General features: G+C 40.2%; 1 protein-coding gene across 1 annotated transcript; it reads right to left on the minus strand.

Moving 5' to 3' along the window:
- Positions 1-2,454: 2,454 nt before the first annotated feature.
- ndnf (neuron-derived neurotrophic factor) lies at positions 2,455-22,929 on the minus strand. The gene is made up of 4 exons (XM_048178790.1): positions 22,561-22,929; positions 13,040-13,228; positions 9,406-9,530; positions 2,455-4,741 (listed from the first exon to the last, which is right to left on the minus strand). Exons 2-4 carry the CDS (start codon positions 13,225-13,227, stop codon positions 3,330-3,332), a joined length of 1,725 nt encoding a protein of 574 aa, XP_048034747.1. The 5' UTR covers position 13,228; positions 22,561-22,929; the 3' UTR covers positions 2,455-3,329.
- Positions 22,930-23,756: the final 827 nt, after the last annotated feature.

A 23,756-nucleotide genomic window follows, 5' to 3' on the forward strand; every position in this document is an offset into this window, starting at 1 on the left:
GGGACACCAGAGACTTGTATTACATCCTGTGAAAGGGGCATAATAGGTCCCCTTCAAGATTTCGGATGCAGCCATGATGTGATTTTGTATGAATTGTAATCAGGCACTGAAGAGAGTATCCAAGTTTGTAAAAACATTTAACTTGTTACAAGATTAATAATACATCCAGTTTAATGGCACAGTCATTTGTTGGAATCCCCACAGAAACGTTTAAGTATGTACAACGAACGTTAAAGGATTAGTTCACTTCAGAATTAAAATTTCCTGATAATTTACTCATCTCCATGTCATCTAAGATGTTCATGTCTTTCTTTCTTCAGTTGAAAAGAAAATAAGGTTTCTGAGCAAAATATTCCAGGATTTTTCTCCATATAGTGGACTTCACTGGGGTTCAACGGGTTGAAGGTCCAAATTGCTGTTTCAGTACAGCTTCAAAGGTCTTGCACTGCTCTGCGATGCACGACGCATTACGTAATCATGTTGGAAAGGTCACACGTGACGTAGGCAGAAAACACTTCTCATTTTCTCCTCCAACTTCAAAATTGTTTGACATCTTTGTTTTACCTTTTTTTGTAAAGGGCGTTTCACTTAGTCTTTGCACGTTCACTTTGTAGACACTGGATCGGTACTTCCGCCTATGTCACGTGTGACCTTTCCAACGTGATTACGTAATGTGTGGATGCATCGCAGAGTAGTGCAAAACAAGCATTTGTGGTTAAAAAGTATATTATTTTTTTTTTTTTTTAAGAAAATGACAGATTGTTTTTTCTAGATAAGACCCTTATTCCTTTATCCCTTATTCCTTAGCCCTTTCAAGCTGCACTAAAAACAATTTGGACCTTCAACCTGTTGAACCCCAGTGAAGTCCACTATATGGAGAAAAATCCTGGAATGTTTTCCTTGAAAACCTTAATTTCTTTTTGACTGAAGAAAAAAAGACATGAACATCTTGGATGATATGGGGGTGAGTATATTATCAAGAAATTTTCATTCTGAAGTGAACTAATACTTTAAGTATGTACTATATGCATGAATGCCCAATGCACTGACCGAACACATCTGCCTTTACTTACTTTTGTGGCAGAATTTGCAGAAATGTGCTAACTTAAAACTCTCAAATAAAAATTACATTGTAAGTTGAGTCTCTGGTGTAGTTTATGTGAGGATGTCTCCCATGTGCTTCACTATTTGTGTGATGCAAAGTGTTGCTGCCAGTGTAGTGTTCTAAATCAGTTACTTTTTAAAGGTTTATTTCAGATCTCTACCTTAGAAGGCAAATGGCTATGTAGACTGTAGTGAGCAAGGGCATTCACTAGGGTTTGGTTTGAAAAGAAAAGAAAAGAAAAGAAAAGAAAAGAAAAGAAAAGAAAAGAAAAGAAAAGAAAAGAAAAGAAAAAAATATATGGCCTCTTCTTTTGATTCTCTTGGGATCCAGAGAATTTTGGTTTTATTAAAAACACATTCACTCTCCAACTGACCCTCTTTCTGTCAGCTTTGCAGCTTTCCCTGCTGACCATTCTCATTAGCCTCTCTGTAAAGGGATGTCCATGTCATTCCCAAGCCATTGCCTCAAGCATTCCCAAACCATTTCCACACCATTCCCAATGCTCTTCCTCATTATTGCAGGGCAGAAATGAGGCTAATTTAAGCCAGGCAAGGTTCTGTCATGTCTGTAGTGATTGACAGGCTGTGAAGGGAGCTCAAAAAAACCAAGCCCCTCAGGAAAGACACTCAACTGACAGTGAGAAGTACAGTTCGGTTTGAGCATCATGCACAAATTCTCCTGTGTACAAGTGATAAATATGATAAAGATAATAGGAATCTGTACTTATTGTCTAAATATGCTTTATACAAATGCAAGCAGTTGCATTCATTTAAATTGAAGTTGATTGTTAGTGAGATTGTGACTATTTTGCATACTTTACAAACCTGGTGATTATTGTCTGTGATCAAATAGTCAAATAAACTAGTGATCAAATAATCAACAATGACCTTTATGCCTCATTAGTATCTGTTTCTATGGGCTGCAATACGTGAGCTGTCCGCCATATTAGAATGGTCAAATACAGTCCGTGACAGAGCAAGTTGACTGTGCATCTGCAACCTAGTTATTTACGTATGAATATCTATATAGGCAATAGACATTATCAAATTTTCACACCATTTCGCTTATCATTAATGTTATTTTCTATAAGGATATTGCATATTGAGTTGTAAAAACACAAACCAACACATTCTCACCTCTGAAAGACTGTCCTCTATTTGTCTGGAATTTATAGCTTGGTGATTTTTACAGCCTTAGGCTGCACAATGCTGTGAAAATTTCAATAAAAATTCATTGATTTGTTAGTGTGAGTGATGAATGGTGTCATGGTAACCATTCCAAGATGGCAGACGCGGTGACATGTCTGAAACGGTCGAATGTGACATCTAAGTATACATATCTATGATGAGTCATGTGAAAGATCATTTACTTCATATCAGAACATACACCTCATTCATGTGGGTATTTTCAAGCATGTATATCACACTGGCAGTGAAACACAGGTCCGCTGGGATTACAGATGTCTATATTTAGTGTTTTATGTACATGAATATTGGGAGAGAAAATCTGTACATGTGACACAGAGGTGAGACACATTTACACACACCAGATTCACAAACTGAGATTATACACACACAAACTGACAGTGGGGAAACGCTTCAACAACGTTGACTTTCATATAGATTTAAAACACATTTTCATCACTAATAATTGTTGTCAATAACAAAAAAATAACAGTTAAAAAAATAAAACATTAAGAAGTATGAAATAATTTAAAAAAGTCTTCTAAACCATGTTTTTAATACAGGGCAGGAGAGCGGAAGAGAAGGAGTCATGGAGCTACCTCTGCGATGGCTGGCGTAATGAATGAACCAATAGAACGTAGACATAAGGCAGACAAATGGTGCATGCAGTGGCTAAAAGAGAACTGCAACTCCTCCAAACTCCCATTTCCATGGCATAGAGGATGCAGTACAGGGACTCTTTGCATTGCAACAGCGATGGCACCCCCTGAGAACAAACCTTCAGGTGCCTAGGGTCGCCTGAGAGCGCCTGACTCGACTCGACTCGGTAATGTAAACATAAATACAGAGGTTGATATCTCACTCTACAGGCAGTTCAGTAACTGCGACACATGCAGCGTTAGCATTAGCATTGTGCGCAAGTAGTCAGTCTGCAAAACTCTCCTTAGTAGAATATCACTTCGAGTTAAATAAACTTCTTTTTTCTCATTATATATATAATATATTTACTTCTGTGCAGAGTCTGTGCTTCTGAGTCTTTTTTAACAGTACTTCCTAGTTTTCACCAGTTTACTCTGGTACTTGACTGAGTGCCCGCTGTGTCCCACCACATAAACATCCAGGAGGTAGCTCTTTCCTGCCTCCAGGCCCGTTATGGTCTCTGTGGTGACGGCCTTCTGCAGGTTGGCGCTGTGGAAGTACTTGCAAAGCACTTTCTCTGACTTGCGACGGCTCTCCGGTCCGGCGCACTGGTTCTGCTCTCGGCGCCGATGCTCTTCACCATAACTTTCTGAGACTTCGCGTCTGTAAACACAGTACTTGTTGCGCTCCTGTGTGCCAAGCCAAGCCACGGTGACGGAAGAACAGGTGCGCAACTTATCGAAAGCCTTGATGCGGGTGTCCTCGGGAAGGGCAGGGAAAGGTTGCTTTCCTCCGGCACGTGTGCTAGCCAGTACTTTCAAAGTGGAGGCACCCTTGCGGGACCCCCGCAGACGAATCAGGTACTTGGCTTTGGGCTTTCCACGGAGCTGGAACTGACGGACACCCTCCACATTCTGAGAGAGGACAAGCTTCCCATCACGCCGCACCTGAACTTGCACCGCATCCAGACAGGCGTGCACAAAGAGCGTGACACGCTGGTGAGAGGAGACCGGTGCAAAACGGAGGAATTTGCTGCCTTTCCTCTTAATGAAGACATCAGTTACTTTCCCATCCTTGAGCTCCACTGTCTTCTGCTTGGCCTCTTCCTTGGTGCGGGCAAAAGTGCCCACGTACGCAGTGCTCATGTTGGTGCCTGTGTTGACGGCGAACACATCAAAGTAAAACTGCGTGTCTGGCTTTAGGTCCGTCACGGTAAAAATATTCTTGTTGCCTATGCAGATTTTTTGTATGTCTGCCACTTTTGGCTTGGGGATATATGTGCGACTCATTTTGTTGCTCAGAGCTCTGTTGGTGGTGAGGGAACGGTCTTTGTGGAAATCATTCTCAGATGGGACGAAACCAAAATGAGCAAAGTCAAAGGGGCTGAAGTCCCTGCCGGGTTTTGGAGCAATCATGAAGGCATCATCCAAGCTCATCTTGGCCTCCGCTGCACATAAGCTCTTGAAGTTGTGCTCCTTGTTGATAACCACACAATACTGGATCGGCTGGCCCATTACGGAGCCAGTAGGAGTGGGCTTCCAAGCTAGTGTGACAGTGGTGCGACCCAGCGCGGTAACATCAACCCTGGGGTCGTAAGGCAGTTCAGGGTATGGCTGGTCGGACTCGGGAGTTGTGGTTGAGTAAATCTTAAAGTTGCTGTCCTTTTCGGTGGAGATGATTTCCAGCTGGTACAAGCCTGAAGGGGAGCTGGTAGAGATGAATGACTCGACATCATTTCCTTTGTAGGTAAAGAGTTCAGTACCCTCATTGGCCGTGACTTGCTGTTTCTGCTGTTCCAGAGGTTCTGGCTCACCTGAGACCCAAGAAAAGACACACAAAAGATTCACAAAATTAGACCTTGGGAAACAAGCACAATAAATCAAGAGATGATGGGGAAATGAGTCTCCCCACAGAACAAACCACAAACATCAAAAATATGGCCCATACAACAGGTGATTTGGAGACTTGTTTAAACCACACACAAACACAAGCCACACAAACTGTCGAACAAATGGATGTACACACTTAAGCTCTCTCTGAACATCAGTGACTGGGACGTTTAACAGTAACTGCCACATAATGACGCATTTCCCTCACCACTCCGAATCCTCTCATCTAGTTGTTTACTTTCCACTTCCTCCCCACACCCCAGTTAACACCACTAGAAAAAGGAGCAGCAATTTCCATCTTAACAGAAAGAGCATCGTTTAATGTGTTAATCCTGGTGAGGTCATTGGAAGCTACCTGATGTGATGGACAGTTAGCCACTCGTCTGCTGTGTTTTGTATCCAAACAACCCTGCACATCAGAGGGTGACTTTAACTTTACTTTCCCCGGGAGCTCTAAGCTACACAGAGATGCCTTGTGGCCTCACTGTTCCTTGAGTTCCTTTCCAAGCCTTCTCTGTTGAGCTGGGCGAGAAAACATAATATTATGTTTGTCAACCAGAGAACGAAATGAACACGAGTTGCACTCAAAGACCGGCTCCCAGTGGATATATTCCGCAAACACGGGAAAAGACTTGTGCATGAGTATATATTTACTGTGACTGCTGTACTGTAAAAAAAATAAAACGCTTCCACGTCCTTGTTTACATTTAATTTATAATGTAGTCCTGCAATCACCCAGAGAAAATGTGAATTGCACAGAAGTTGCTCTGTCATAGCTCAGGAGACTAAATCGAGTTCTCAATTATGTTTTAATATCAACTTTGTCTCAGATGTATCTCCTGAAATTCCCTAGGGGAAAAAAACAGAGACAATTGTTGATATTCATTAGGCATTCATGCCGCTCAAATAGTGGAGCATGGCACTAGCAACACCAGGGTTGTGGGTTCGATTCCTAGTCAATGCAAGGACTGATAGAAAATGTATATACTTTGAATGCCAAGTAAGTTGCTTTGGATCGAAGCATCTGCCAAATGTGCAAATGTCAGTGTTTAGAGATGTAAAATCATAGCACGTGGATAACACAGTTCGAGAAGATCTGATGATTCTGAAACTCTCAGGAGCAGGAGACAGAAAGACCCTAGGAAAAGGCATATAGGTGGTCTCAAAAAGACAGACATAGACTAGCAGCCATTGCCATGATTTTATTTATGAAGCGATCTTATTTGAAATGTTCTTTCTTATTGTCCAATCCCACCAGAGTGTGTGTGTATGTGTATTTGATTTATTGCAGTTGTGAATGAGTGAATGGGTACACGAGTGAGGAAATGAGTCTGAAGGTGGATATCATCAGCTGTGACTGATTTGTCTTTCAGGATCTCCCAATCACAGCCAAGTCAAGCCTTCAGCTGAAGCAAAATGACCTTAAAAAAAAAAATCTAAATCTAAATCTTTTGCATAAATCCCAAAGGTACAGCAGTGAATGATAGGGGTCTCTGCATTTCATCAGCCAGGACAACCAGCCATATTGGGCCACAGACCGAGAGGAAGAGGGAAACCCAGGGCCTGGGAATCATTACTGCACAAAAAGTCAGAGATGATCAGAGAAGCTTGTCGTCTCACAGGGAGACACTCGTGTCTTTATGTGAGCTCACACATGGACATGTTCTGCGCACACGCTTCTGCCTGGTTTCGGTCCTATACATTAGGTTTCACAGACACGTGGACAGATGCACTCTAACTGAAACAGCTACGCTGCTCCATGTGTCTGGAATGAAATACAAGGGTGTTTTGTGGAACTTTATTGATTTCTTTTTTAGGATACTGTCCAGATGGAAAAATAGAGATGTAGAGAGAGGGTGATGGGGAGAAAAGGGAAGAAACGAGAAAAGTACCAGGAGGGAGAGCAAAAGAGGTGGGAGTACAGCTGAGAGAGAGAAGACGAGAGTACGAGCGAGAATCTTGCTTTGAAGAAATGCGCTGGTCATAACCTTTTGAGTTGATGGAAACAGTGGGAGGAATCCTACAGCTGTGATTGAAAGCATGTCTAGGTCACATCTCACTACAAAATTAAATTAAAAAAAAAGAGAAATTATATTTTACATTAAGAAAATGAAGTCTAATTTTATGATAATTACAATTTGTTTCATTATTTGCTTAACAATATAGTGGTGCAGGTCTGACGTTAGAACCGCTGGTTCCTTCGAGATTTTCCAATGGGGTTTTTTAGAACAAAACGTAAAAGTATCATCAAGTTATGTTTACCACAGGCTTTATTTTACTCAAAATCTCAAAAGAACCAGCACTAAATTAGTCTTCATGACTGCAGCACTCTATTAAGCACGTAATTCACAGAATGAGAACAACTTGGAGGAAATATGCTTAATCATGGTGAAAATGTCACAGAGCAAAAAATGTTTATAGGTCATGAATATAGAAACAGGGATAGCTGCAGGATTGGAGTAATGGGCATGCTGAAAGGTAAGGGCGTTCTGAAAGGAAGGGTCATGCTAAAAGGTACACAATGCTACAACAGAAACAAACCCCACACCTTAAAGGATTAGTTCACTTCAGAATGAAAATTTACTCAGCCCCATGTCATCCAAGATGTTCATGTCTTTTTTTCTTCAGTTGAAAATAAACTAAGGTTTTTGATGAAAACATACCAGGATTTTTCTCCATATAGTTGACTTCACTGAGGTTCAATGGGTCCAAATTGCAGTTTCAGTGCAGTTCCAAAGGGCTCTACACGATCCCAGACGAGGAATAAGGGTCTTATCTAGAGAAACCATAGGTCATTTTCTTAAAAAAAATTAAAAATGTATATACGTTTTAACCACAAATGCTCATCTTGCACTGCTCTGCGATGCCACATGCATTACATAATCACGTCAGAAAGGTCATGCGTGATGAAGGTGAAAGTACCGATCCAATGTTTACAAAGCGAACGTGCAAAGACTAAGTCAAACACCCTTTACAAAAAAAGGTAAAACAACGATGTCGGACAATTTTGGAGGTGGAGGAGAAAATTGAGTGTTTTCCGCCTACGTCACGCGTGACCTTTCCAATGTGATTACGTAATGCGTGGCACATCGCAGAGCAGTGCAAGATGAGCATTTTTGTTTAAAAGTATATAATTTTTATTTATTTTTTTAAAAAATGACTGATCATTTCTCTAGATAAGACCCTTATTCCTCTTCTGGGATCCTGTAGAGCCCTCTGAAGCTGCACTGAAACTTCAATTTGGACCTTCAACCCGTTGAACCCCAGTGAAGTCCACTATACGGAGAAAAATCTTGGAATGATTTCCTCAAAAACCTTAATTTCTTTTCGACTGAAGAAAGAAAGACATAAACATCCTGGATGACATGGGGGTGAGTAAATTATCAGGAAATTTTGATTCTGAAGTGAACTAATCCTTTAACAGGGTGCTTTCACAACCAATTGTAAAGACCTTTCGGCTCGCCCGTTACTCCAACCTTCAGATACTCACACTACTCACACATTTTCTTTAAGTAAATATAATTTTTTTGTCTTTTCATTTTGGGGTCACCAGGACATTCTTGACAGGTTTTGTGAGATTAACCCCTATATAGCCCTATACAAGATTTTTCTCTTTTTCATTCTTGCTGCAGACATCAGATGCAGTCCATCAGTCCACAGGTGCGGTCACACTAGGCCCAAAACCACACGTGCTCACAAACACGCACTGACGCAGACATGTACACGAACAGCGCTAATGATTGACCATGCTGGAAAACACTGACCCACACTGGACACGGTCCACAGTACTTCACAGAAAACACATATTTATCTGCAGCCGTGCTGCTTCGCTATTTCTGCAGAAAACTTTCCAAGGGGGCATCTATAGGATACTCATTTTGACTTTTTTTTTGTTTGTTTGGTTAAATCAGTCTGAAAACTTGCAAACACTAATACTCTGTTCCAAAACGCAGTGATCTGCCTTGTTGTCTATTCCCTACATAGGCAGCATCTTAACTGAAATGTAACCTCATAATACAAATAGTGCTTCTCATACGGGAGACTCAACTCACTATACTTTTCAATACAGTTATTGAATAACGCTAAGTATATTTTTGACATTTCTCTTGCCTTATCCTCATCTTTTGTCATAGTGCATTCTGGGATGCCTTTCTCTGTAAAGGCCAGAATTATAATTTTAGGACAGCCTTAACATTGGGAGATTAAAACGCTGCATATGGAGGTTGTGCACTAGGTTTTGGAACAGAGCCACTGCACTTAGTATTTCTTATTTTACAGTTTTCTTTAATCCTTTCAGTTTATCTTATATTTTAGTTGAAAAGAATTCCTAATCCTCTATGATTGAAATGATTCCTAATTTAGGAATGACTTCCTTCCTAATGAGGTTCAATCCTATGGAGATTAATGGAAGGAGATACCACTGCCTACTTTAATCCTGAAACTGTATTGAATGGCTATGGCATACATTCTCTAGTTCCACAGATCTAAGGCCAGTTTTTCTAATAATAGTTTAGAACGTTTACATGGAAAACAAGTCTTAAATTACTGCAGAGCTGCAACATCGATTGGGAGATTTAATTTCGGATACCTGATCCTTCCCCACTGCGGTCCTCTGGGAGCTCCTGCAACGTCAATCTCCACTCGAGAGGAGCGTCGCAAGGTGTCACCGTCACCAACAGGGGAGTGTTGTCTTCCTCCACCACAAAATAGTACCTGCAAGAGCAAGGAAAGTTAGCACGCACTCAACATAGGAATTATGCAGGAAATTAAACATGACTCGTATGTTGTAGCAGATGTGCTTTTGTTTGGACTAAATCGGTTTTGATGACTGTGTGAAAACTGGCCATCTGTATGCATTTATATTTTTAGGTTTTAGGTGCACTTTTAGCATAAAATTACATAAAAAGGCATGCAGCAATACTTTCCACAACTCCCTAGGTATGAGACTTCCATTTTAGCGAGGTTATTCATAATGGTGTTGCTGATTTAGCCCGTCTGATTGCAGTCATGTTACGTCTTTAAAAGTACTTGAGATATATTAAAACCCGTCCCAAGACACAATGAGCTGAAATTAGAACTAGCTGGCCTTTCAGAGACCGCTGCCGAATTAGGACCATATTCCCCAAACACAATGCTGCTACATTGGCTTTGCTGTCTCAACACATTTCCGCTATCTTTGTTAGCGTTTTTAGCACTGTGTTGCCTCTGAATTAGCTTGCTTTTGACAATGCATTGCACATGGGAGATGTCTTATAAAAAGCACACCAAACACAGCTAGAATATTTCAGCTGTAAACTATTTCTAATGCCATTTTCAGAGTAGAATAGTAGCCTGCTACTTAGTGCAGAGTATAGACTGAACACTGCCTACCTTTTTTTCTTTTTTTCAAAAATAGCATGTGAAACAGAAAAGAATCATGCAACACTTCAATTAAAATGACTTCCATGATCAAATTACGTATGTTGAATTGGAACTACATCATAATTTGTTTTCGTCCAAACTGTTTATGTCCCACTAATGGTTACCTTTAGGAGTGGACCAACATATGTTTCCATACAAATCACATGGTATAAATTTACAAAATCACAATCTTTGAAAATAGTTTTCTCATGAGATTGGATTGGCAAATTTATAGGAAATTAAAAGCTTTTAAACTGTAATATAATATTAAAACAATCTTTTCTGTGAGCAGAAACACCTTACAACTCTGTGTTCTGTGAATTATTATGACAGATGTATGGTAGACTTCAATGTAATTAGCTATTTGAGAACACTGCAATTCATTAGCAGGACACGACATTGACAGAATCACTGGCATGGACATCAAATGGAAAACGTGAAGATTCTTTGTTACTAAAGAGCGTTTTTAAATTGCGAATAGCTCAGCATGCGACCATCTGTGGTGTGTTCATTCTGATTAATTCATCCAGGATCCTCAGCAAAAATAACCCTGTAGCCTTTTGCTAAGACCTAGCATGTGGTACAGTTTGATAGACATGGTGAACATGGTTGATATTCTTCCATTTGAGTCCACCTGCTACTCAAAACAGTACTTCATCAAACACACACACACACGTTTCCAGCATCTCATTTATAATACATGTCTTACCCTCATCTAATGCATTATGGCTATTAGGGATGTCCAGATCCGATCACATGATCGGAAATCGGGCCCGATCACGTGATTTCAGACTCGATCGGAATCGGACATTACCTCCCGATCAGGACTCGGATATATATGTATTAGGGGTGCAACGGTTCTCAGTAAAAAAATCAAACCGTACGGTTCTCCACTCTCGGTTCGGTACGCACTTGCACCGCGGTCCATCTCGAATGACGACGCATCTATTGGTTAATATGGTTTGTTTAAAATAGCAACGTGGAAAACAGACAGACAGAATTCAAATAATGTATGTTTCAGTCGATGGATGCGCAAAACGTTACAACAACGATAATCAGAAAGCGTGGACAAAACAGTCACTCTTTGTAAACTGTTAACAGCTAGTGCCGTATGCTCTAATGTCCAGTCATTTACGCCGTCATCACCCGGGTGTTGATACAGGTGAGACCTGAACAGCACACGTTGCTGTCTGTGTTTAAACTAACTCATTTAAGCTTTGCTGATTTAAACCTTCAAGAACAAGACGCGAAAGAGAACTCGCGCGCTGTGAGAAGATTTGTGTGCGCTCATCCGTAGCGCGCACACGCTTATTTCAGTCAGCGCGCAAATACTGAGTTCTCTTTCAAGTCTTGCACTTCAGCGGACAAATTCATACAAAAATTATGTCAACATGCCCGTCTTGGCGAGTATCCTAGCAAACATAGTCGGTTATGTCTTAAGTGAACGTATATTAGTCCAGAAAGACAGCGCATGTGTAAGAATATATGTACTGGATTGTGCATGTCTTATAGGGAAAAAAAAAACTATTCCTGCTGCCTGTTTTTAATGTTAAATCAAACAACAAATAACAAAGAAATCACTCACTGCTCTTGACTGAATAGTTTTTGTAACTTCAATAATGATTAATCTTTATTTATTTTATACAGTAAAGATAATATGCAGTGTTATTTTATATTTGATTATCCATTTTCTGTACTTGAAAACTACTGTTAGATACCTGAAAAGCACTGTTCCTGGATCTGTTTTTTCGCTCTTCTTTATTCTTTTTCATGTATTATAGAAGTATCGGATCGGGACTCGGTATCGGCAGATACTCAAAATCAAATGACTCGGACTCGGACTCGAGGGCAAAAAACATGATCGGGACATCCCTAATGGCTATAATAGATTCCATATTTCTTCTACCCACACACAAAGACATCCACAAATGCACATGATCATACATACATTTTTATATCATACATTTAAAAATTTGGGGCACGTGGGGACATCCAGAATTAAATCAACCATGTATTTTAATAGTTAAATATATATATATATATACACACACACACACAACAGTTCTTTCTGGTTCTTGAATCTGATTGGCTGAGAGCCATGCGATATTCTAGTGATAACAGCACTCCTACCTTTTTACCGTTTGTATCACTCCGTTTGAAGAGATACAAAGATACAAAGATCGCCTTCCTTAGCGGACATTCAAATGGACTTTTTATAATGGATATAACAATATGGACATCGACCTGAAGAATGAATGTTATATCAGACACAGGTGCTCACTCAGGAGATTTGAATCTATGGCGGAAGGAAGTAGTTCTGCACAAAAGAGGGTTTTAAAGACTATCCATTGTTATTTCTTATTCATTTATCACACTCGTGCCATCGAACTGTTGTATAAACGCAATATCACACTCGAAGCCATGTGATATGGCTTTATATCAGCACGCTGTGATTACCTATGGACTGAATCACAGCCGTGCTGATATACAGCCATATCATACGGGTATGAGTGTGATATTGCTTGTGTATGAATATATATATATATATATATATATATATATATATATATATATATATATATAGGGAACAGGCTGATCGGTCCATTACGTGAACCCCTCCACCTCCCCAGCTCCACCTGCCTAGATCTGCTACAGAATTTATGTATGTCTACTTATGCAGCAGATTTTTTTTCAAATATAAAATTAGGATTGTGTTATTCTGTAGTATTATAGTAATTAAACTTTATTTTATAGAAATGCTAATATCTAAGTAAAAGTGGGTATGTGTATGTCTGTTACATGTATGTGATGTATGAACCTACCTTTTCGGTGTATCCCTGAACAGGTATCCGCTGATCTCGGCTCCATCTGGCATGACAGAAGAGTCATGAAACAGAGCTTTATCCCTGATCTGCATCTGAAAGAGGCCTTCATCACGCGTGGGCAGTTTCTGTCCCATCACCCCCAACACCAGCAACACCAAACCATAACATCCACACATCCACGCCATCCTAAAGAGAGAGAGAGAGAGAGGCATTGACAGTGAATGAACAAGAGAATGGGATTTTATTCTGATTTACTGTTAATATTTTTATTGTGATTGTGATTGCATCAATATCGTTACTTTATGACGCTATCATAATAACTATTATTTTATAGAATTAGAACAATTATTAAAACTTTATAATTATGGTTATAGTCATTCTTGGTGTGAATGGGCCTTTAGTTGCATCAAAGTCACTAAACATGCTTTGCTTCTTGGGGGAGGGGCCATACTAGTGAGCATTTGATTTGAAAAAAATCTGTTTAGTGCAGGATGAGTCATCAATATTCTTGCTCTGTTTTCTTAAAAGAGAAAAACTTTTTTAAATATGCCAAAATGTAGTGTGCAGAAAGTGAATTTTGTAGTATGGAGTGCAATATTGATGACCGCAAAGCTAACACACATAAACTAAAGCAATTAAATGTAGTTTTAAACCATCAGTAGCATTTAACAACTATTTAAAAACTCTAATGGAGGACATTAGTAAATCATTTTATGACATACTTTTTCTAAAAGAACATCAAATTCTTCTTAACATTTAGTTAAATGCCTGGATTGCACCATCTCATTACAAGAAGCAAACCAGACTACAGCCGATTTGGGATGAAGAATTCAAATGAATGTCTTTACTGACCACCTTTGAAGTTTTTTTAACTCAAGGGGCGGCACAGCTGGGCTAAAAGACGGGTATGCGGTGGTTGATACTGCACGCAAACAGCATTCAAACAACTCATGAGAACATCCAGGCACTCGGAGACACTCACAGATGCACACATCTGCTGTGTGTGTGTTCAGTGAAAACACACACACACACACTTTCCCTCACTAATCACTGTTTGAATGCCTGTGTAGAGTGTCCGAGCTCACAGTACAAAATATCCATGTCTGGTTGGTGTTAAACACCTGCTTATAACTATTCACAGATTCTCTTTCTCGACGATCTGCTGCATCTGTCCTGTGCACTTTTTATTGACTAGGTTTATGTATGCTGTGCTGAAGTAGACTGTGCTGGGGTGGGTAAAACCGCACAAATCTGTATTCTAAACTGGACTACGTTCATGTATGCTGGGCTGAAGTAGACTGTGCTGTGGTGAAGAAGAAGAGCTGAACTTGGTTTAGCTGTGTTGGGCTAGAGTCTAGGCTGGATTTGGCTTTGCCTGGATCACATGACATCCGTCTTTCTATTGATTTGGTGCCATTGATTGGAGCTGAAGGCAAAGGCCAATCCCCCAGATATAATCAGGCTAATGATGGCAGATTAGAGTGATACTCCAGTGTCATTAACAGCAAGCGAGTGCTTGTCCTCTTAATGACCTCTCCAGGAATCCCTCCCCTCCTGCTGCCTTTATTCCTGCTTTTCTTGACCTCCTTCACTCACTCTTTATTTGCCAGTCTCAGATAGTACTCTCTCTTTCTCCTCCACCACTTTCATCCATTGTTTTTGTCTTTACGTGCCTTCCTCTTGCCTTTCTTTTAAAGTTGCACATTCTCATTCCCGCCTCCTTTACACTTGGGCTTTTCACTTCGGTCAGTCACAAAATCTACTTAACTGCATTTGCACACAAAGCACTGCTTTTATCATGCATTACATTTCCTCTGTTCTAACTCTCACAACAAGAGTGCTGCTTTCTCTCGGGCTGTGATTGTGTAATAGGATATTCTCTCACACAGGAAAGAGATGCTCTCTCTTAAAGTCTCATCTAAATATGTATATGGGGATGCATATGAAGACTTCAGATGCAAAAGCCTCTAAGTGCCGTCTGAAATTTTCTTCTAAAATGAGCGTTTTTATCAAGCTTCGTATGTTTAGGTTCAGTAATTTCACTTTAATGGCAATTAATAGGTCATTTTCATTGCCATTAAAGTTTCAGCACTTAAGGGCTTTTGCATCTGAAGTGTCCAGATAATGCTGGACACTTTTGGTTCAGACCGAAGTCTGTTTGACATTTGGTTCATTTGGCTGTGGTCAAATTGTAGGGCGCACCGGTAGTTTGGTCTGGGGTACTCAGAAAGAAAAGTAATCCATCTTAAATCACAGTCATGAACTGCTATTAATGATACACAAAGATCACTGATCTAACGTAACATCTACTCTGAGAAATCCAGTCCAGGCTCACAAAAAATAAGACTGTGTTTCATTGAAGAACTTTGAAATGAATTAGAAAACAAATTAGCTAGATGGCCATTGTCTGGGACTGGGAAGACATTGTATGATAGCGGACATCAACAGCAGATGATATTTGGGTAGGATTTATAATACTGTATCTCTTTGGGTGTGAATGTACAACACTGCCTCGAATTCCAGTATATAACCAAGAGAAGAAAGCAAAGAAACAGGAACATGGATTTCCGATTTCCTCTACAACTCCGCCAGGTTTGGATGCATTTGTGTTTTCCAGAGCAGAAAGGGTTCTCTTTCTAAAATAAAACTTCAAAACAAAGCCCCATCTGGAACAAATAAAAGCTAATGTTTAATTAGAGCTGAGGAGAATGTCTGATCGTAATTTGGGGGAGGATAATTTGAAGGCAGAGTCGGCCGCAATCGTGTCAACTTTGTTTTGCTCTTTTTTTATTTTTTTTTTCTACATTCATTTGTTTTTACCAAACTTTTTTTTTTTTTTTTTATGACAGGAAAAGGTTTGTTCGGGTCCTAGATCACTTACGGACTGTGTACAAATCTGAGATGTGTGATGAATTTTGGTGGTTTCGGGAGAGAGTGTGTTGTGGGAAGGTCACAGAGTCAAGTTCATAATGTTAAACAGCTTAAACCCTTTGAAGACAACAAGCTGTAATGTTTGAATTATCATCCTCAAAATGCTCCTAATCACTTCACGTGCAAGTAAAACAACTCATTTAAATGTAATGGTGCTTTTTAAACAGTTTACTCTTTAACTCTTTACCTCATTTTAACCTCCTTGATTATCATTCTATGATCTAAAGAGTCATTAAAGATAATTCTGCATTATACGAATCTTGTGTCAGGTGTTTCAGAAACATCTGGCTGCATTCCACTCTGAATAGCACAATTTCCTTTTGTTACATTTCTTCTAATTATCTCTCTGGAGACAGAAATGTCATTCTCTTCAACATATGTGTATCCAAATCAGATAAAATGACCATTCATCCCCACTGGGAGTCTAGAGGCTTTATACAACAACAGCAAAAGTCTGACTGATTGATCAACAATTAGGAGCAGATAATTCTATCAGCCTGTCATAAAATGATTCAATCAGACTGATTAATTACCACAGGAAGTGTTAACATGCAATTCACCAAGGTGAGACAGAGACTAACAGGCTCAACACACACACACACACACACACACACAGATGAATAACACATGTACGGTGCATGAAAAGCAGCACCTACTGACAGGGTGAAAACACACATCGCACCAGAGCAGCTACCACCTGTCAATCAAACTGCAACAGTCCGGGCCACAAACAGCGGAGAGCCATCATTACCGCACTAACCTGTGCAGAGATGTCACTTCTTTCTCGCTTGCTTTTTAATCATGTATGACTGCAGGTTTACACACACACATGCTGCTTCCATACAGCCTCTCCTCCCTATAGAGCTCAGTGTTACATACGTGAACTCTCTCCACCAGAGGTGCAAAAGCCTTCATTTCCACAGAGATAAGGGAAACATTTCAGATTCTGTTTCAACAGAAGCACGACGCCCTGAAACTGGAGAATGGGTGAGTTTCCCTCAGCTTCTGTCAGCGCTTCCCGAAACCTCTGAACAGACATTTACTGTGAGCTTCGTCCCCTGGGCTCCTCATGGCCCTGTCATGCATACATACGGAGCCAAGCTGGAGTTGGGAAGCTAAAGAAGGGGGAAAAGAAACCAACCTCAAAAGTACACAAGAACACAATGGGGACAATGTTGGATTATGTAGGGCAGTTTTATTCCGAGAGTCAGTGGTTGCAAATCCCAACGTCCTGCCAGCATTAAGAGGAGTCCAAAACCATAGATTTTTTTTTTGGTATAACTCACTCATATATGATATTCACAAATCCGACTCAAAACCACATTCAATTAAAAACTATTTAATCTATTCTATCTATTTTAGTTTGACCACTCAGGCCCTGTTTCCATCTGGTATTAAGATGCATTTTGGTCGATCACAAGTGGATGACACTAAATACAGGTGTAAACAGAGTGTAAAACATTTTGAGCTTGTTCACTTTCGACCTCTTCCAGAGGTAGTTGAAAACACATTTGATAGTGTAGACGCTCATGTGATCGAATGCGTTCAAACAGCCACAAAAGACCATCTACTGACCTAATGTGTAAACATAATGTGAAGCACTCTATCCAGATGGGATTTAAACTTTGTCGGCTGAAGACCCAAGTTTGGTTTGAAGATAAAAAACGTACCAAGCTCAATGTTCTCTCACCATTTCATAGCTTTCAGCTGGTCTTGCAGCTGTCAGAGCAGAAATGAATGCTGAAATGATTTGTTTGTTTGTCCCGTATGTTTTTCCGTCATCTCCGGGCGCAGTCATATGTAAATAGCTTGAGTATTTTGTCCATTAGGTCGAAACATTTGAAAAAACCCCATACATTTACCTGCGCATAGACCCTCCCCTCGAAGAAATCAGGACAGAAGTGGTTGAAAGAGGACAAAAGAGACAGATTAAAACACCAGGTGAAAACGGGAATGTGTCTCCCTCATCTACTTGTGAGCCGATCGACCAAAACACATCTTAATACCAGGAGTAAACAGGGCCTCAGATTGGATTTTTTTTCCACCACTTGGGATGTGACGTGTAATATATGTCCAATACTGCTCCTGAAGGGCCACTATCCTGCAGAGTTTGGCTCCAATCCTTATCAAACACATGTTAACCAGCTAATCCAAGTCTTTAGGATTGCTGGAAACTTCCAGGTTGCCAAGTCAAGTCAAGTCACCTTTATTTATATAGCGCTTTTTACAATGTAGATTGTGTCAAAGCAGCTTTACATTGATAACTGGTACATTATTTTGGCTGCACAGCAGCTCTTAAAGAATAGTGTCAATGCAGGCAGATCAAAGCACTGTTGAATATCAAATGTCAAGTCAAATGTCAAGTGTCCCCAACTAAGCAAGCCAAAATCGCCCCTTATACCCTTACATAGTGCACTATTTGAGGTGACAGCCATTTATAGTGGAGTCCGAATCCATAATACAATGTTTCCCAACCTTATTTCTGGAGGCACACCAACAATACACATTTTGGATGTCTCCCCTATCTGACCCATACATTTCAGGCCTTGGAGTCTTTACTAATGAGCTGATGAGTTGAATCAGGTGTGTTTGATTAGGAAGAGTTTGAAAAAGTGGACTATAGGTGTGCCTCCAGGGTTGAGAAACACTGCCCTAGTGGACATTATTGACTGCACTCACTCGCTCCCATAATACACCACAATAACAATTTTACAAGCGCCACTAGAAAACTGCGAGAATCGCACCGAATGGATTCCTGTGTCTCGCCAGAAGATCATGTCCACAGCACTTCCAGTGCACGCTCACTCGTTTACATTCACTCATTCAGTGGACTACATTAGAGGAGCAGGGTAGGGCAGTGGTCTGCTCTGCACATTTTGTATGTGTCCCTTATTTATCACACCTAATTCAGATCTTCAGCTCATTAGATGAGAGCACAAACTGAACTGAGTGTGCAGATAAGAGAGATATACAAAATGTGCAGAGCATTGGGTCCCCAGGACAAGGACTGAAAACCACTGATGTAGGGAATAGTGAATGAGGGTATGAGGGTGATTTTGGATACAACCACAGGCAAGTGTGTTGGGGCAGGTTGGATATAAACCCTCCAGGACATTGGGCCTTCAGGAGCAAGACTGGACATACACAGCAGTGTCTCAGTTCCCTCGTGATGTGGTATTTGATTTGTCTTTCTCACCTTAAATGTTATGATTTCTTATAAATGAGATCAGCACTTTAAAGCTGAGGATGTATCTTTATGCCAACCCTGAGCTGTGCTGGTGCTCTTGTACAGCCAAATGGCACAATGACTAATTGTTAGAGGCTGGTTTTGAGAGCTGAGGTCTAGCACTTCACAGTGGACACTTGGCTGTCCGCTGCTTGTTTACTTTGGCAAGGACCCAGAACAGAGTTTGTTGAGCAAAATCTTTGAAGATATTTGTGCATTTGAGGCACATTTGAGAGTGTGTGAACATGAGTACTGGCTACACACAGAGAAGTTGTCAAGTGTAATGTCTCCATGTGATTTCAAAATCGTTAAAGGATTAGTTCACTTCAGAACTAAAATTTCCTGATAATTTACTCACCACCATGTTATCCAAAATGTTCATGTCTTTCTTTCTTCAGTCGAAAAAAAATGAAGGTTTTTGAGAAAAACATTCCAGGATTTTTTTCCATACAGTGGACTTTACTGGGGTTTAACGGGTTGAAGGTTCAAATTGCAGTTTCAGTGCAGCGTCAAAGGGCTCTACACGATCCATACAAGGAAAAAGGGTCTTATCTAGAGAAACCATCAGCCATTTTCTAAAAAAATAAATATTATATTCATTTTAACCACAAATGCTAGTCTTGCACTGCTCTGCGATGTGCCACACATTACGTAATCACGTTGGAAAGATCACACGTGATGTAGGCGGAAGTACCGATCCAGTGTCTAAGACAAAGAGCCTTTACAAAAAAAGGAAAAACAATGATGTCGGATGATTTTGAAGTTGGAGGAGAAAATGAGATGGAGTTTTTCACCCTACCCCGGTACTTCAGCCTACATCATGCATGACCTTTCCAATGTGATTACGTAATGTGTGGCGCATCGCAGAGCAGTGCAAGACGAGCATTTGTGGTTAAAATGAATATAATTGTTTTTTTTTTTTTGAAAATGGCTGATCGTTCCTCATCTGGGATTGTGTAGAGCCCTTTGAAGCTGCACTGAAACTGCAATTTGGACCTTCAACCCGTTGAACCCCAGTGAAGTCCACTATATGTAGAAAAATCCTGGAATGATTTCCTCAAAAACCTTACATTTCTTTCGACTGAAGAAAGAAAGACATGAACATCTTGGATGACATGGGGGTGAGTAAATTATCAGGAAATTTTCATTCTGAAGTGAACTAATCGTTTAACAAAGTCAAAGCCACTCTAGAGTGTTCAGACTGGGATGTCGAGCCTCTAAGTTCTTATCTCAGGAGTCCAAATTAGTATGGCGTTCGCAAATGTTCATAGGCTGAGGGTGTAGGGGCCACTTTCTCCAAGAGCCTCACAAACAGACCATTGAATAGGGCGGCCCCTGACTGATGCTCACTTCATTGCTGTCTTTGTAAGATGAAGTTGAGATCTCACAGATATTCACAGACTCAAGGGACAATTTGTCCATCTCACCCCACCCATATGAGCATATCGAAGGAAGTGCACAAAAAGGCATGCTGGGAAATAAAGAAGCCACTGGCGTTTATATATCATCTACCTACCGAGAAGGAAAATAATCTCATGTGAGCGTTGTTATTTGCATGTTTCGCTGACGGGACGCCCTGAATGAACCATCTCAAACTGAATTTGAGCTCAGAAGCTTTAGGAACAAACAGATATGGAAATGAAAGACCAGGGGGTCAGAAAAAGTTCGAAAAGCTGCGATTAAATCCCTGGTTCTCCTCAACAGGACATGACACACAGTCACGTCAGACCCCACAAAGACCAGCGTGAGGACGACTGTATCTCCGCATCGGACTGTCACTCCGTCGGACACACAAATGGCTATTGCAACAGTGGCGGAATTCTTTCACTGCCAGAGTTTTCATATGCAAATCAGGGTTTAGATACGCTATGCAACACAGACCTTCCCGTTCTTAGACTTTTGTTCCTGTTTCATTCTTTCCGAGAGAGGATGGGAGGCAGTGCAGCTTGGCCTCGCCGCTAAATACAGTTATTCAAATTCCCTCATTCTGAGTCTGCCTTTCATTACGTCTCCCAGCCCGGAGAAAAATATCACTCTCACCAGGAACCACATCAGGTAGCCAGCAATCCACTTCATAGTGTTTGTGTCTGATAGGAGACTTAATCCTCGCAATCCCATCGGAGAGATTAAAAAATCCACACTGTTTACTATTCAAATTCAAAAAGAAAAGGATGCAAATGGGGCTGAAATCTCACTGCATGCCACAGATGGGCAGCTGATGTGAAATTTAAAGTCAAACTTTTTCATCTTTAAAGAGATATTTTTAGTTCATACAGTTTTACACAGAACATTTGCGCTGTTAAAAATTAATTTGACACTGCAAGACCATTTAAGTGAACTGCAAAATAGCTAAAACTTGATTAAACATTTGTGATTTTGATTTATGTTACCAGTGCCAACTTGAACATTTAAAATAAATAATCCTGAAATGTATTTAATTTTATACAACATACTGACTCCTGAACATGGTAAATTGTGGATTTTTGGGAAGGAAATGTATAGACTAGACCTTCATTCCAGCACTCCAACCTAAAATACACACTTCCCCTTATTCATAAACTGTAAACTGAACCTAAAACCTTGATATTGCAAAATAATCGATGTATTTGTGAACTACTGATCTTCTCACTACTTAAACCAAGAAATAACACAGACTTGTGTAATAAGTTGTTCCTGTCATCTCTCTGAACAGAAAGGACAGTTCACTCGTACAGCAGCAGTGCAGATATGGGCCAAAATTTCGCATCTTGCAGGTGCTTTTATGCGTTAAGGTTTGGATAAGTTCCTAGCAAGCAGATATTAAAAGGAAAAACTCCCTATATGCCTTCCCTTCGGCGGTGACAGGAGCATTTAACACTATGAAAGACTGAATAACAGACGCACAATTGAGAGGGCGAGGACGAGTCGTGATGAATTGCGTCTGGCGGATGGGAGCGCATGGGAACTGCGTCTCCAACACAATGTCCAAAAACTCCCATCCTAAAGAGCTCCACACACCTCCTCTGAGATCCAGACGAACATTAAAAGAGCCTGCGAGCTGGGGCTTGAAGCAAAGCTGTTTGAAATCTTTAACTTCCAGGAGGTTCAGACCGCAGAAACCCGTCGCTCGTGTTCTGGCAGGAGGTTCAAAGAGCGCGGGGAGTCCCGCTCCGTTTCCCCGCGACTGCAGGAGTGTTTCAACTCTTTCATGAGGCGTGGAAGCATTTAGGAAATGCAAAGACAGGTAGTCTACATCTGAGCAATGTCTCAGAATAGTGCAACTGATCCTTATTGATTTTAAACGCATCTTCTCCTCGCTATGCACGGGAAACTAAAACCTAAACAGTCAAGAAAACATCTCAATTGAATGTGAAGTACTTACCTTGTTCTTTTGGGTAAAATCACTCCAGAGCGAAAGTGTTTTGCTAGAAGTGATATTTGGCTGTTTTTTGAAGTCTTCCAGCAGCGCAAACTTGTGTGAGATGGAGTTTGTTGGAGAAAGTGTGGTAAAGTTGTCCTGTGGGTCTAGATTCCTGCAGTCGGGTCCGTCTGCGTGCGCGCGGCTCGAACGGAGTTTCTCTCGTCCCAAAGTTCGTCTCTTGTCCTAGCGGGTATCCTGAGTCGTTCTCCTGCTGTTCTCCTCTGTAGAGACTGAGAGTGAAGAGAGAGTCGGACTGTGTGAAGTGTCTCTCTCTGAAGACCAGCCCACTCATCTGACACACAGCGCTCAAACACACTGTCCTGCACGAGTCAACAGTCAACAAACTTCAGTGCGTGACAAAACCAAAGCCTGGGGCTACACATCGTAAAATACAGAGTTATGCGTTTTTAAAAAGTATATTTTAAATCAACGTTGTACATAATTCTGAATATAAAGTAACACATAATTAAAAAATACAAAACTGACAATGCAAAATAACCTTGTAGCCTATATACACTCTAAAAATGCTGGCTTAAAAACAACACATGTAAGTTGGGTTGAATATGGACAAACCCAGCGGTTGGGTTAAATGTTTGACACAACGTGCTGGATAGTTTTATTTAACCCAACTAATATTTAAAAATTACTGTATGGCTGGCTTAAAATGAACCCAAAATAGGTTGGAAATTAAAAATCAGACACATAATTACTAGAGGCAACAATCAATAAGCAATTGAATAATATTTATTATTTATTAAATATTAATAAATGTTAATTTATTAAACATATAAAAATAAATATATTTTTAAACAATAGTTGAGTTAAATAAAACTATCCAACACGTTGGGCAAACATTTAACCCAAACGCTGGGTTAAAACAACCCAATCCCTGGGTTTGTCTATTTTCTATCCAGCTTGGGTTGTTTTTCACCCAGCATTTTTAAAGTGTATAATAACTTTATATTTATAAATCATAAATGTAGTTGTAAATCCTGAATATAGTTGTAACACTGCATAAATTAATATATGCACTCTTAAAAATGCTGGGTTGTTTCAATCCAAATTTGGGTCAAATATGGACAAACCGAATCAATGGGTTACATTTTTAAATTAATGTTTTAACCCAACAGTTGGGTTTGTCCATATTTGGCCCAAAT

This window comes from Megalobrama amblycephala, linkage group LG24 (genome assembly GCF_018812025.1).
Source record: "Megalobrama amblycephala isolate DHTTF-2021 linkage group LG24, ASM1881202v1, whole genome shotgun sequence".
Classification (NCBI taxonomy): Eukaryota; Metazoa; Chordata; class Actinopteri; order Cypriniformes; family Xenocyprididae; genus Megalobrama; species Megalobrama amblycephala.